This window comes from Rhinopithecus roxellana, chromosome 10, assembly GCF_007565055.1.
Source record: "Rhinopithecus roxellana isolate Shanxi Qingling chromosome 10, ASM756505v1, whole genome shotgun sequence".
Taxonomy (NCBI): Eukaryota; Metazoa; Chordata; class Mammalia; order Primates; family Cercopithecidae; genus Rhinopithecus; species Rhinopithecus roxellana.
In genome coordinates this window covers 121,188,307-121,204,805 of record NC_044558.1, presented here as the reverse complement: position 1 = coordinate 121,204,805, position 16,499 = coordinate 121,188,307, and the positions used below count along the sequence as shown (strand labels likewise).

The following is a 16,499-nucleotide window of genomic DNA, read 5'->3' as shown; positions in this document are numbered from 1 at the left end:
TTATTGTGTCTTGGTTCAGGGTTCTCACTATGCTACAGCAAATACCCTTTTCCTCTCAGTCTGTATACTGCAGGACATTATTAGTTGAACGTTATCTGAAATACACAGACTGATACAAGTGGCACCAGGCCTGTTCTATCTAGCTTGTTTGACATAGATTACTGGTAGGTTTCCTCTGCCCTCATCTTACAGACACATCAAAATCAATAATGATTTTCCCTTTAATTGTTTCTCTAAATAATTACATCCATATAATAATTGATTGTGAACCATTTTTGCATTTCTAGCATATTCCTATTTGGTTATATTATAATAATCTTTTGATACAATCCAATATTAAATTTATAAATATTCCATTTAAACATTTTGTATCTCCATTTATGAGACTGGCTTATACTCTTTGTAATAAAACTGGTTTTTATTCTTTGTAATACAACATGTTTTGGTATTGAGATTACGGTATTTTCATAAATAAAATGATATAGGGAAACTTTCTAACATTTCCTGTAGTCTGAAATTTTTTTTTAACTATAAAATCATCTGGATCTGGCAGTTAAAAAATTTTAAATTCACTTTGCTTTTGAATAGGTAATATATTCACAGGATTCAAAATTCATGAGGTATTAAGGGATACAGCAAAAACGACTTTCCACCTCTATGCCTTAGCCATGTAGTTCCACTATCCAAATGCAAAGGCAATTCCTTTTACCAGTACCTTCCAAGATTTTTTATGTATACATACATAAAAGCAAATTCAAATATAAATGTGTATCTGGAGATATGTAGGTATATACGCATGCATGTACACAAACACATACATACATATTTATCCCTGTATAAACACACAGTCCCTTTCATGCACAAATTGAAGGATACGATAAATACTGATCCATGCACTTTCTGATTTTTTTCGCTTAATATAACTTGGAGATCCACAGTAGAGCACTAAGAACTCTATCACTGTTTTTTAAAAATAGTTTCATATTTTCCATTGTCTACATATAAACCAGGTGTTTTCTTTTTAAAATTGAGTATTCTTTATCCCATGTCCAATCTCTTCAAGTTTTAAAATTCTTCCTAGGTCAATTTTGCAGATTTTTATTTTGATAAGAAATGAGGCTGGGTTCAGTGGCTCATGCCTATAATGCCAGCAGTGTGGGATCCCTTGAGCCCAGGTGTTCGAGACCAACCTGGGCAAAATGGTGAAACCCTGTCTCTAAAAAACACAAAAAAACCCTAGCCAGGTGTGGTAGCGTGTGCCTTGGTCCCAGCTACTCGGAAGGCTAAGGCAGGAGGATCGCATGAGAATGAGACTACAGTGAGCCGTGATCATGCCACCACACTCTAGTCTGGGTGACAGAGTAAGACACTGTCTCAAAAGAAATGAAAAGAACCATTTTCCCCTACATGGTTAAAGTTGTTGCTGTGGAGCTGCATATAATATCCCCTTCCAGTTATTTTAATGTCTTCTATATCCATGGTTACCACTGTGTTCTCATTATTAATCTTGTATATTTCTGCTCTTTACTTTGATCAGGCAAACAAGGGTTTACATATCTTACTGGTCTTCTCAAAATGACTGGTGGATTCTTTTTTAGTTAAATTTATTAAGGTTTCTTATATGGAGAATATGATCTGGCCCCTGGCTACCTCTGAGTTTCATTTCATACTCTAACCTCCAACTTACTGTGCTCAACTCATGATGGTCTTCTTTTTATACTCCAATCATGCTAAATTCATTCCTGCCACAAGATCTTTCTACTCACTGGTCTATCTAACTGGCATACTCTTCCTCCAGATCTTTCTCATTATACAAACCTCAGTTTAAATGCTAGCTCCTCAAAGAGGTCTTCTCTTACCATCTAATAAAAAGCAGCACCTCACCAATCATTCTGTACCCTATTCCCCCGTTTCTTTTTCTTCATAATAACTGTTTTATCTGAAGAATCCCATCTGTCCATTTATTTTATTTCAGTTTATTTGAGACAGGCTCTCACTCTGCTGCACAGGCTGGAGTTGCAGTGACACAAACACAGCTCACTGCAGCCTTGACCTTTTGGGCTCACGGAATCCTGCTGTCTCAGCCTCCCAAGTAGCTGGGACTGCAGGTGTTTTAAACGCAGCTAATTTAAAACAATTTTTTTTTTTTTTTTTTTTTTTTTTTGAGACAGGGTCTCACTATATTGCTCAGGCTGGTCTCAAACTCCTGGGCTCAAGCAATCCTCCTACCTCAGCCTCCGAAAGTGCTGGGGTTACTGGCATGAGCCACCACACCAAGTCCATCTTTTATTGATTATTTCATCTACTAGAAGGTAAGCTCCACGAGAATAAGGATCTTGTCTATCTTGTTCACTGCTAGGTCCCCAGTTTCTAGAAAAATGACTGGCACAAAGAACTCATATAATCTGTAGTCTTGGATAGGCTAACCCTATCACTCCCTAACCCACACTGAACTACAAGCTCCATAAGGCAGGGATCACGTCTATTATGTTTACCACTGTACGTCTAGTGATGAGCATATTGTGTGGCAGTCTGTGCTCAAAAAATACTGACTGAATGACCAACAGTTCACATGCCACACTGTCATATCTCTATTTCTTTCCATATGTTTTTGCTTCCTTCTACCTGATGCAGACTCTTATCCTCATGGCCAACTTCTATTCATTCTCTGAAGCTCAATGTAGATGTCACCTCCCTGAAAGCCTTCTCTGACCCCATAAACTGAGTATGTTGCCCTGCTATGTTGGAAGGCACCCATGGCACTTACATCAAATTATGAATACTGATTTCTCTATTGATTACATTCAAAAGTCTTTAGAAGTAGGTAGAACATATTTTTACTCAGTTTTCCTAGCACTTGGAAGAATGGTTGACCTATAGCAGGCCAGCATTTAGGCAATGGGGGAATAAAATGGACAAGTTATTGATAAAAATTAAAATGCTTTTTCTCCATTTCATTTATATATATATCTCTAGATATATCAGTTTTGACCTATAAGATATATATATCTAGATATTATCAGTTTCATCCATATAAGATATATATCTTATATGGATATATATCTAGAGATAAATATATCTATGAAATTTCCATATATAGAGAGAAAGAGAGAGAAAAATGGTTTCAAGTCATAAGTTCTACAGTCAAGACACAACTTCATCTGTTAGTAGTTATATGACACTGCACAAGTCACTTAACCTCTATTTTAGTTTTCTCATAAAATGGAGACAAGAAAATCTAGCTATAAAGGTTTGTATAAGGACATGATAGAACATAAAGCACCCTGTAAACTTTGAGTATTATATTTATCACTGCTACAATACCCAGCATCCTGAAGTGGCAAAGTTGTCTTTTTGCCTTCTATTTAGTCAGGATTTAACTTATCTATATGTCTTTACTAAAATAAAGCTCTTATATGCCTTTTTTTTTCTGGCTATTAGAACTAATTTCCTATTTTAACAAATTTAAGTGACAGACTTTATTGTCATACAGTCTTTGGGTGCTTTCTATATGACAGATGATGTCTGATCACTTTACATGCATTAACTCATTTGATCCTAACAGAAATCCAATAAGGAAGATGATGTTATTATTGCCATTTTAAACATGACTAAAGCAAGGTACAGAGAGGTTAAGAAACTTGTTTAAGGTCACTTAGGGAGTAACTGATACAGTCAGTGTTTGAACTTAGCCATTCTTCTCCTAGAATCTGCTTTTTTGAAAAGGGAAGGATTTCCAGTTGCCAGTTTATTAACATGCCATGATGCAAATCTGCCATGTTGAGAAATTTGTTTAAAATATCAGACCTAGCAAAGCCAGGCTCTTTTGACTTCATTCTTTGGATGAGTAAAGGAAGAGACTTCAAGTTTTTTCCTTGTTTAAAAAGCAGCCACACAAGAACAGAACTTTCTTCCTGTCTGTTATTGTCATTCCCCCAGGAATGCATTTCCAGTTTTAACATAGAAGTAATGATGGAAATTAGTTTCAAAATAGGCAATCTCAGTTTACAGTAAACATTCAGAAGATACAACTATAGTATCTATACTCAGGACTCCAGAAACATTGCTTAGTTTCATATGTAAACAGAAAAGGATATTTTTTCAGCATATATAGGGTAGCTAGCCTTGCTGCTTGGAAGTTGGCTCTTAGAGTTCGGTAGACAGCTTTCCGAAGACCGATGAGATGCTGACTTGGATGCTGTCCAGCTTTATTAAATGGGCAAGCAGCACTGACCCTGTCAAGCAAACTTGAAAAGTAAAATGTGATACAACTGTACAGGTGTCCTAAAGTTTTTGTTTCCTAAATCCACAATTCTATTAAATGTAGAAAACAAATTCCTCTATCATCATCTTTACTAGAAAATGATTATAAGTATGTCAACTCAGCTCTCATAAAATAGTCATTTCTGTGAATATATATATGTATATATATAGACAGCCACCAAAAAAAAAAAGACAAAAAATTAAAATCTCAAAGAGTAAAGGCTTCCTCTGATGTGCGGAAATAATGGATTTTGGCTCAGATATCACAGAAATGTAGAAATATTTATTAAGAATTCACATCTTTTTTACATACACACTATGCTTGCTAAAATACATTGGAGAAAAGCTACTTCATTATTCAGTTTTCAAAACCTATATCCATAGGAAGTATGAAGACCTTAATTATAAACACTTTCAAATTCTTAATATACATTTATATATGTTCATTACATATGTTCACTGATCATATTTTGGTCACTTGTACAGAAAAAATACTACATAGAAATACATTCTGTACATTCATAAAAGTAGGGTAAAATTACTTACCCACCTGCTGCCACTGGCACTTACCTACTCAAAATGAAGTAGGGAACGTGGAAAGATAACAGGACCAGTGGCCAACAGGGGAATGCAAGTAGAAAGGCAAAGTAAGGGTTACTACATAGTAGCATAGCTACTCTCAAAGCTGTTCAAGAGGAAGCACATTTCATGGCACTTCCCATAAGATTAATGGGAAGTACCTAATTTGTAACAATGACATACAATGTATTACATTTCATAACTTACAGTATGCATGAGTAAATACCTCGTTATCAGATAAATTTTTTCACCTAACCAGTAATCTTTCCCAACAGTAAAACAAAATATTGGCATTTGTGAATTCCTTATTCTATAACCACAAAGCTATAAAACAAGACACCTAATTCAAAACTTTAAAAATGTTAAACCATACTAAAATGTGTTCAGGTATTAAAAATCTATAAAACGCAAATTCTAAAAAATCTATAAGCAGAGGATGATGACAGGCTTATGTTAAGGGAATGAAGGCAAAAAAGGTTTCAATTATTTGTGAGAGAGGACAATCTGAGGCAGAAACAAAACAGCATTCATGATTTCAATATATGGCACTACTGCTTGTGCTCCATTATACTAAATCAGTTTTAAAAACTGTCTAATTTTGAAAATGTCTAAAAAATTATGATTCAAGATTTATGATTCCTCATTTTTCAACCCATTATCCAGACAAAGGAAGCACAATTTCTTCCAATACTTCTTCTCCCCGTCTGTCATCTGAATGGGTAGAAGTCATAATCTGGAGGTAAATCAAGTCTAACTGGCCCACTTTACCTCTTCATGCAAATGCCATGGGGGCAGATAAAGTTGGAAAATGACACAAGGCACAGAATCCTCTATACACGCCTAACCATTAGTTGAACACAAAACCACTTTGTTTAACCAGTCAGTCCTCTCAATAAAATACAAAGGAACTATTACGTATTTTAAGCATGATTTTTAAAAACTTTTAAAATTTGACACTCAAACAACTTAAAAACGTGCTATCCTTTAAGTCAATAAGAAGCAGACTTCAACTAATGGAAGGACAAAAATCAACAGATGCTAAGGACTTTTATACTTTTTTTTTTTTTTGAGACCAAGTCTGTTGCCCAGCCTAGACAGAATCTGTTGTCTCCAGTTCTGTTGCCCAAGCTGGAATGCAGTGGCGTAATCTTGGCTCACTACAGCCTCAACCTCCTGGGGTTGAAGTGATCCTCACGCCTCAGCCTCCCGAGTAGCTGGGACTACAGGTGTGTGCCACCACATCTGGCTTTTTTTTTTTTTTGAGACGGAGTCTCGCTCTGTCACCCAGCCTGGAGTGCAGTGGCCGGATCTCAGCTCACTGCAAGCTCCGCCTCCCGGGTTCACGCCATTCTCCTGCCTCAGCCTCCCGAGTAGCTGGGACTACAGGCGCCCGCCACCTCACCCGGCTAGTTTTTTGTATTTTTTAGTATAGACGGGGTTTCACCGTGTTCGCCAGGATGGTCTCGATCTCCTGACCTTGTAATCCGCCCATCTCGGCCTCCCAAAGTGCTGGGATTACAGGCTTGAGCCACCGCGCCCGGCCCCTGGCTAATTTTTTATTATTTGTAGAGATGGGGTCTCGCTAGATTGCCTAGGGTAGTCTTGAACTCCTGGGCTCAAGTGATCCTCATGCCTCGACCTCCCAAAGTGCTGGGATTACAGGTGTGAGACATCATGCCTGACTGACTTTTATACTTTGATTGAGAAGAAAGAGAAAATATAAAATCCGTCTTATGTCTTGGGATTGTGTGTAGAACACGAGAGTAAAGAACAAGATAACTACTGGGATTCTTCCATTTCTCTGTTCCATGATTTTCTACAAACAGTGTTTATGTCAAGATTGTGTAGTGTTCTAGAGCAGAACAGAGTGAAGGATACGATGGCTACCAGAGGGTCTTCACTCCCTCTTTTCATGATTTTCTAGATACAACTAATTAAGAGCCATGAATGTTCCTCACCATATGCTCACTTTCTCCCACCTATAGATTGCAAAAGTTATATAGGTTATATAAATTATTAAATATACTAGCACACAACTGTCATCTGTTAGTGTTTGGCAGGTGTCCAGTGTACTGCAAGCTGGGTTTAGAATCAGATGGAATGGATATGAATATTTACCATTTATAATTCTATGCCTTCAGTTGTATGCAAAAGTGACTAGCATAGTATATGGAATATACTTGGTGCTCAATAAATGTAACTTCCCCTCTAATAATAGACTAAGCAGCCAGTATATCCTATAGCTTAATATACTTACAGCTAGATTGGTGAATATTTAATTTCTTGTGAGAATGGAAAACATCATTATTTGCATGATATTCTGAGAGTATCAGTGCTGTAATATCTGCTAATATTTACCTAAACAGTTATTAGCACATGTCAAGAGTTTTCAAAATGCATTTATAGCAGATATGTCTATCATAAAGAAGGCATTTGAAAGGGAGTAATGGGAGCAAGCATTTACTGCACGTTAGGTTCAGTATTAGACACTCTCTATATATTATCTCATATAATCACATGGTAACATACAGAAATAATCAGGATCTCCAAAGTACTTCAGTTCCTCAAAGCAGATAAGCAGAATCATACTAGATATTAAATCTAGCACATAATGTATTTATTCCTTCACTTAGCAATTAATTGACTTTAGTAAGTACTAAAGAGAAAAGCACTTTTTTCCTATAAATGCAACATAGAAATGAAAATAGGTAATAAATATTCTCCTTTACGGCGTAGAAAATAATCATTTAAGAAACAAAATAAAAAATGAACTCACAGTGTAAATCCTCTGGAAATCACTTCGGTTTCTTGAATGAGACGTAAAGCTTTTCTCACAAGGTTAGTAAAAGCTCGGCTGTTTGTGGCCATATCTTCCAAATGAACACTGTATTTTTTTAGGGTCACTTGTAGTTTGGCTGTCCTCCATAATCTCAAAGCTCTTATGACCAGATACACAAATAGAATAACTCCCCATACCAGCCAGGAAGACACAATCCACCAAGTAGGAAGCATAATGAGCAAGCTAATGAAGGCAAATAGCATTGAGAGATCCCTGGGAACAAGAAAGGAAGAAAATGATATGCATCAGATTAGAGAAAGAAAGATGAGTTACTTTAATCAGTAAAAACAAAATTTAAATTTAGGTTTACTAAACAAATAAAATGCTAGTTTCTTTGTAACACATAACTTAAAAAATATGACATTTAAGAAGGTGATATGAAAGATTTTTAAAATACCTCGCAACTAGACAATAGTGCTTAGGTATTAACATCCAAGCTGATAAGTTTAGGTAAGAAAACAGGTATCTTCTCGAATCACATAAAGCTGATTTCACAAAAGAAACTCAAAGAAATTATCTGTAGGTGGTGACTGAATGCTGGGCAGAACCAACAAAAGGCCTCTACACTTCCCACATACACAGAGTCTGGAGCTAGAAATACCACCTGTTGCCTGCAGGATAAAATCAAACTTCATTAGCTCAGTCTACAAAATCCTTCAGAAGTTGGCCCAGGTCATGTCTTGAGTCAGATCAGCATCCTAGCCCCCAACTCCAAGCATTATAAACCAGAAAATCTCTTCCTTCTCTTTCCTTTTTGCCTGGTGTCATCTTATATTTAATACCACAATCCTATTCGTTCAAACCTTGCTCTGACACCAAGTCTTCTGTGAAGATTTTACCAAAAGTTTGAAACAGTTACTTCTAATTTGAGCCAACCCCTCTTCTGTGACCCCAAAGAAATTGCTACATTTCTCTTTATGACATTAATAAAAATGATAATATCACAATAGGCATCTTCTGAAACCACTTTTAAAAAAATATAAAAGATACGGAATCCTGGGCCGGGCGCGGTGGCTCAAGCCTGTAATCCCAGCACTTTGGGAGGCCGAGACGGGCGGATCACGAGGTCAGGAGATCGAGACCATCCTGGCTAATACGGTGAAACCCCGTCTCTACTAAAAAATACAAAAAACTAGCCGGGCGACGAGGCGGGCGCCTGTAGTCCCAGCTACTCGGGAGGCTGAGACAGGAGAATGGCGGGAACCCGGGAGGCGGAGCTTGCAGTGAGCTGAGAGCCGGCCACTGCACTCCAGCCTGGGCGGCAGAGCAAGACTCCGTCTCAAAAAAAAAAAAAAAAAAAAAAAAAAAAAAAAAAAAAAGATATGGAATCCTTAACCTAAAAAGCAAATTAGAGATTTTAAAATCCAATTTTATAGATTTAAAAGTAAAAATACTATTTCAGAGATACTATAAATCCCTTTTCCTAAAATCAAACTTTATTTGCATAGAAACACATACTATATCAAGAATATGTACACATTTTTCCAATTAGAAATGATACACACTTGATGAGTAATTGTTTGAATACAGTCCGCTAATTTTAAATAATCATCATCATTAATTTGGAATATACATACTTACCACAGACCATGATATGGACAAGGTTTGTACTTTTATACCGCTTTAATTGAAATAAAAATATGCACACATTTTTAAATTCATATCAATTACAAGTCTAACAGACTAAAATACATCTTTAAAGCAATGAATGCTTTGGTGAAAATGTGTATATGTAAGAAAGAGGGGGCCAGGCACAGTGGCTCACGCCTATAATCTCAGCACTTTGAAAGGTACAGGTGGGAGGACCACTTGAGCCCAGGAGTTTGAGACCAGCCTGGGCAACACAGTGGGACCCCTTCTCTACAAAAAAATTAAAAATTAGCTGGGTGTGGTGGCATGTATCCGTAGTCCCAGTTATACAGGAGGCTGAGGCGGAAGGATCACTTGAGCAGGCTGCAGCAAGCCGAGATCACGCCACTGCACTCCAGCCTGGGTGACAAAGCAGGACCTTGTCTCAAAATAAAAAAAAAAAAGAAAAGAAAAGAAAAGAAAGAGGGGAGTATAAGGGGGATGTGTCTGAGAATATCTGAAAAACATCAGCAATATTTGGAAAGAGTTAAATCATATTGCAAAGAAAATCACACGCAATTTCTTATTAAATATTTGCCCTGGCCAGGTGCAGGGCTCGCACCTGTAATCCCAGCACTTTGGGAGGCTGAGGCAGGCAGATCACTTGACTACAGGAGTTCAAGACCAGCCTGGGCAACATGGCAAAACCTGTCTCTGCAAAAACTACAAAAATGAGTCAGGTGTGGTGGCATGCTCCTATAGTACCAGGTACTTAGGAGGCTAGGGTGGGAGGATCACTTGAGTCTAGGAGGCCGAGGCTGCAGTGAGCCGACATCACACCACTGTGCTCCAGCCTAAGCAACAGAGTGAGACCATGTCTCAAAAAATAAGTAAATAAGTAAATATTTGCCCTAATTTCCTTTAGAATCCTTTACTTTTTAGATAATACTGGTAATACCATAAAGCAAAATCTCACCATATATTTTTATATATTAATAGTAAACTCTAAAATCATTTATAGGTCTCATAGTTGCCTGGTTATATTTGTGGGTAAAGGAAACTTAGTAAAGTAGTAAATTCTTAAAAACCTATAGTTCCTTCTATCAGCTCCTTAAATTCTCATATTTTTGAAGGATAAGATGCTTTACTTCTTCATGATCATATCTGAGTGACAGGAGAATGAAGCATTTGTCAGTGTGACAGGGAAGACATAAATACAGAACCTTAAGGCCAATGAATGTAACTGCCTATATAACTTGAACAGTTTCAGCAGTGATTTAGTGTACTTCTTGATTCATTCCTCCCTTCTATGCCAAATTTAATAAAGTACTTTAATAGGAAGAAGACATCAATAATTCTTTATATATAATCCCTTTTTGCTACACATTCTTTTTTTTTCTTTTAACAAGATTATTGCCTGGGACTTCTGCTCTAGACCCAAATAGTTCAAGAGGTTGAAAAGTTTTAGGATGGTCTGAATCATCAAATCATGTTTCCTGTTATCTTTTCTCAGCCAACACATCCAGAATCAACTGCCTACCTCCATGTCCCATCCTATTCTTGGTGTCTCTACAATATAGTTATGATAAAACCTATTAATTATAAAGAAACATAAAGAAGGACAGGCTTGCATGCACATATGTGCATAGGTGTATGGGTAAAAGAAATTCTTTTTTATTCCCCTTAGAGACAGCGTCTCGCTTTGTTGCTCAGGCTGGAGTGCAGTGGTGTGATCATGATTCACTGCACTCTGCAACTGCTGGGCTCAAGCAATTCTTCCACATCAGTCTCCCAAGGAGCTAGGTCTACAGACATATGCCACCATACACGAACACATTTTTTTTATGTTTTGTAGAGATGGGGTTTTGCTATGTTGCCTAAGCTGGTCTCAAACTCTTAGCCTTAAGCAATCCTACCACTTCAGCCTCCCAAAGTGTTGGATTACAGGCATAAGCCACTACACCCGGCAGAGTAACTTTTTGGCACTTGTTATTACCCATTTGCTAGGTTGCTGAGCACACAACTAATTTTAGTGAGTTGGAAGTATATAATAACCAAATCGGATTTTTTCCCTAGCTTCACTTTAAATGGTATTTATTTTAGAAAGGTACTTCTCCCCCCATATTGTTACTTTAATTGTACTGCTAAATGTATAGAATGTTTATGCCTTTACAATGGAGAGCATGAGGATGGGTTTCCTCTGCTAATACTCTATATGTAAGTAGTCAAAGAATAGGTGTTTTCTGGACAGTACCAAATATCAGGGGTTGCCAGGGAGCAAAGTGTTGGAAGGTGTCCATTTTCCTGTTGTTGAGATTGCCCTGCAGACAGGATACTGGGATCAAGTAGCTCAATCAGCTCCACATCCTCTTGTAACAGGACTTCCTGTTGCAGGATGGTATGTAATGAGTCGAGTCGGAATCCAATATCCTTGCCATTAAAATACCAGAAGAGAGGTATTAACACATATATAATATTGCATAAACGCTAAACTCCTAATGTACTAATAAAATTTAGTGGTGTTTATTTTCAGAAGATACTTCAAGAAGAAACAACAGTCCAATCTACCTTCAGTATGATAGATGAGTTTTATTTTCACTGTAAATGTGAAACAATAAAGATTGAGGTAGACATTACTGAGCCATCAGATGTAAAATATAAATTTTTAATAACAAGATGAAAAGTAATTACAGATTAACAAACCTGTCTAGTTAAGCCTAATTGATTAAATTGCTAGGGCACAACATGGAAAATATAATCCTATAACATTAAAGATGCTGTCCCTGAAGCTGTAACAATCCAGTCAATATTAAAGAATTTTATTAGCAGGATCAAGGCCTCCTAAAAATGGATATTCAGATATTTAAAAATACACTAGTAAGGAATGCAATGTAAAATCACACTAACATTTGCATAGCATTTTATAGTTTACAAAACGCCTTCACATATACCAGCTCATTTATTTCTCCCTCTTTTCTTTCTATTCATCTATCAAGGAATACCTTCCATAAGCCAGGCACCAGGCTTGACACCGAAGACACAAAATGAACAAGATATATTCTTAAAGAGTTCATAGTTTAATGTAGAGAACCGAAAAGTAAACAGTTGCAATATAACATGCAAAGGAGCGTGATGAAATACACCTAGAGTACTATGAAAATGGCATAGAGGGACCAAGCCTGTAATGAAGTCAGAGAAAGTAAAAGAGGTGAAGCCTGAGCTAAGTTTTAAAGGATGAACAAGAATTGACCAAAGGAGTTGGAGAAGTGGGACAGTACAGGATAAAAGCCTTTCTAATTTGGGGAACTGTGAGTCGTCAATACTAGATGATATTATTAATAGATTGTGCACAGAGTGCACATGGTAGAGAGGTGAGAAATGAGGTAGCACTCTCAGGGCTGACAGGTGAATTCTCACGGTAACCCTGTGATGTACCTTATCATCCTCCTCTCCATTATATAGGGGAGGACACCAAAGCCCAAAGAAATTAAGTAACTTTCCAGAATTTTGATTTCAAATCCTACGCATTTGGTAGCTGTGTTTCCCTGCACATGGTCTGCCTCAAAAGAAAATTTAAAGTTGTATTTTGTATTAAATTTAAACAAATAGAGGCCGAGTGCAGTGGCTCACACCTGTAGTCCCAGCACTTTGGGAGGCCAAGGCAGGCAGATCACCTGAGGTCAGGAATTCGAGACCAGCCTGGCCAATATGGTGAAAATCCATGTCTACTAACATACAAAAATTAGCTGGGCATGGTGGCACGTGCCTGTAATCCCAGCTACTCGGGAAGCTGACGCAGGACAATCTCCTGAACCCAGGAGGCGGAGGTTGCAGTAAGCTGAGATTGTGCCACTGCACTATAGCCTGGGTGACAGAGCAAGATTCTGTCTCAAAAATAAATAAGTAAATAAATAAATAATTAAAAAACCAAAACCAAACAAACAAATTTAGTACTAGAGTGATCCTACTATATGATAAAAATAAAGAGAATGATGGACAAGGCCATTAGCAATTAAAGTAAAACCCGCTAGCTCTAGAGTGTGAAGGCAACAGGTTTGCTCTTCTTAGTTAATTTAATCATTCCCACACCACACATTCCAGTCCTAGCTGATCATAATGAGGACTTCAGTAAGAATATGGTGAACCATATATCAAACTGAGCCCATGACCTCTTGATCAGGGTTATATGCCACTTTTAGAGAATAAGATTTTTAATATTAGGTGCATTTAGATATATTTTATTTATCTTCAGTCCAAAAAGAGAGCATCTTCTCAAAGGAATGTTGATCTTTCTTTTAGCCTGATGTGGCTTTTTTTTACCATCTACTGACACACTCTGTATGTACCTCTGCAGCGCTTTTACGTTTCATATTTGAACAATTGCCTCTTTTCTCTTCCTACAATTCCGATTCTAACATTAGGAACCACTTAATTTGACATCCCACCCCACTTTCACAAAGAGCAACACAATTCCCTTTATACTATTGTTCAGAGGGGAGAAAAAAGGAGCGCAGGAGATGGGGCATGGTAGCTTTTCGAGTAATCTCTGAAATTGATCTTACTATTTGGTTCCCCAATTAGACACAGCCATATTCAATGCAAGTATTAAAAATCAAACTTTTGCTACAAAAGCTTTAAACCATACCTTTTATGAGACTTCTATGTACATATATAAGGTAACTTTGAAGAAGCCTAACTAGTTGAAGGCCAAGGCTGACAGAGAGTGGAAAAGCCAGTAATATTCAACGGGAGTGCTCTCTCTTTACAGATACTCGGCGTAATCAGTTATCCACTTTCTTTAACACCGTTCCCTGGCATCAGACTTACATGTAAAACTGGGATAACACCTCCCCAAAACCAACATGCTTAGAGGAAGTATTAACAGCTTTAGGAATATCTGATTTAAGAATGTGACAAACCGACTGGGCACGGTGGCTCACCCCTATAATCCCAGCACTTTGGGACGGTTAAGGCGGGCAGATTACTTGAGGCCAGGAGTTCAAGACCAGCATATTAGCCAGGTTTGCGGATGTGCACCTGTAGTCTCAGCTACTTATAAGGTTGAGGCACAAGAATTGCTTGAGCCTGGGAGGCAGAGGTTGTAGTGAGCCAAGATGGTGCCACTGTACTGCAGCCTGAACAGTAGAATGAGACTCAGTCTCAAAAAAAAAAAAAAAAAAAAAGTGATCAACCAACAACCTACAATCATCTATGCATACAAATGAACTTGAAAGGCACCAAGACACTCCAAATAACTAAAACTGTTATCTTAGTGATTAGACTTGCCTCATATACAGGAAAAACTTGAACTATATTCTGATGACTATAGCTGTTTAAATTGAATCAGATTAATGAATTAAGTATCTTTCTTAAGGATAAAATGTAAAATTATATATTACTCTTTGATGATAAAAAATAAGAACTGCAGAAAACATGTTAACTGTGTTACAATGTAACAATCAGAGTACCAGAAAAATTGACACCTGCAAATTAAGAAACATGTCATGACAGTCCTATTCGGACTGGGAAGCCCAGATCCAGGTCTCAAACAAATGAAGAAACTGAAAAGGTGCTAATTCTGATAGATTTAAGTATTAGCAGGTATCATCTGCATGGCTGGAGGCTCTATGCTCCTGGGATGTGTACTATGTAAACTCTGGCACATTTTCAACAAGTCTGAGCGCCAAGACTTAGTGTCTAGCTTTATATTCTTGCTCCACAACTTAAGCATGTTAATAGGCTCTCTGTGCCAGTTTCCTCTTTGGCAAAATTGGGATAATAACAGTAGCTACTTCATAGGGTTGTTACGAGGATTAAATAAGTCAATATCTATAAAATACCAAGAGGAGTGTTTGGCTCATAGTAAGTACTGTATGTTAGCTATTACTGTTGTCACTATCTATGCAATAATTAAAACAATAAAGAAAAGCACATGTTGGATATATTACAATATAAAAACTTATAGAACACAACATAATTATTACCAGGTTGATGCAGAAAATAAGAGATACAATAGGCTGAAGTTTTGGGAAAACTTTGAGAAAAAGCTAGAAGTGCTTATTGAAAGATTCCAATGGATCAAGAAAAAAAAACAGAAAGAATTCCATCACAGTATAAAAGCACAAACACAGACATACAGAATAAGTATGGAATAAAGGAAAATGAAGACTGGGTTCACTGATACAAATACTGGTGGACAAAGCTGGAAAGGTAGGTTAGGGCCAAATTATGCAGACTCTTTAGTACGGATGTGACAAATTTGGACTTGATTTGATTGACGAAGATCTTTCTAGAATCTAAATAGGGAAGTGGCATGAGAAAGTACTCAGGAATTCCTTTCTGCCTGGATGAAATGAAAGGTTATGAGAAGGCACAGATAAAAAATTAAGAGATTTTGATTTCTTTTTCCTTAGGGATGGAGAAGAAAACTTATTCATGTGTCAGTATTCTTTAAAGATCTTAATCACTGTGGAATATCATGGGGCTTTTGATATAAGGATCAAATTAGATAACATGTGTGAAGGCACTTTATAGGCTAAAAAGCACTTAAAAAGTGCTATTACCACTACCATCAAGGATTTTTTTAATTCTTAAGAAAAATACTATAAAAATGAACAATAGTAAAATGTTCAGATATCACAGAGCAATTGCCAGTATTCTTATAAAAGAAATGAGGGCCTGCTTCAATATCTTCAAGAAAGATCAGCATTCCATTGAGATACTCTCTTTACTGAAGATAAATAAAATATATCTAAATGCACCTAATATTAAAAATCTTATTCTCTAAAAGTGGCATATAACCCTGATCAAGAGGACATGGGCTTAGTTTGATATATGGTTCACCACATTCTTACAGAAGTCCTCATTATATAGCTAACAACATTTTAAATATGTCACAATCAAGGGGAAAAAGTCAAGCAATCTCACGCCAAAAGCCAACCTGGCAATTTCTTACTCCATTACTAGTAAACTATTCCTTAGGTATGTATTCTTATAGTTCTCCATAACGTAGGCACAAAAGGGATGCATACAGAAGCTGGCACTTTATAGTGAAACATCACATGAAACATGTGGCCAGTGACATAGAATCAGGAATGAAAAGACCAGGCCTAGGCAGACTATGACTAAATCACAGAAAAATGTATATGGATCCATATACCTTACCACAGTCCTAGTATCACTGAAGAATGAGATGGCTCCACCTGGATAAAAATGACATTCTATGTAGACGATAAGACACTTCATTGAC

The 16,499-nt window shown here is 37.1% G+C and overlaps 1 protein-coding gene across 22 annotated transcripts in view; it reads right to left on the bottom strand.

Annotated features, from left to right (window-relative positions):
• VEZT (vezatin, adherens junctions transmembrane protein) overlaps positions 1-16,499 on the bottom strand; it is an 83,976-nt gene that overhangs the window by 26,978 nt on the left and 40,499 nt on the right. For 10 of the 22 annotated variants that reach the window (XM_010383907.2, XM_010383911.2, XM_010383910.2 and 7 more), the window contains 3 exons: positions 11,505-11,680; positions 7,619-7,894; positions 4,098-4,247 (listed from right to left, as the gene is read on the bottom strand). In XM_010383907.2, coding sequence (XP_010382209.1) covers positions 4,098-4,247; positions 7,619-7,894; positions 11,505-11,680 — 602 coding nt within the window. Of the gene's footprint in view, positions 1-4,097; positions 4,248-7,618; positions 7,895-11,504; positions 11,681-16,409; positions 16,453-16,499 lie in introns of all 22 variants that reach the window. The other 12 variants (XM_010383908.1, XM_010383913.2, XM_030938629.1 and 9 more) reach the window with 3 other exon arrangements.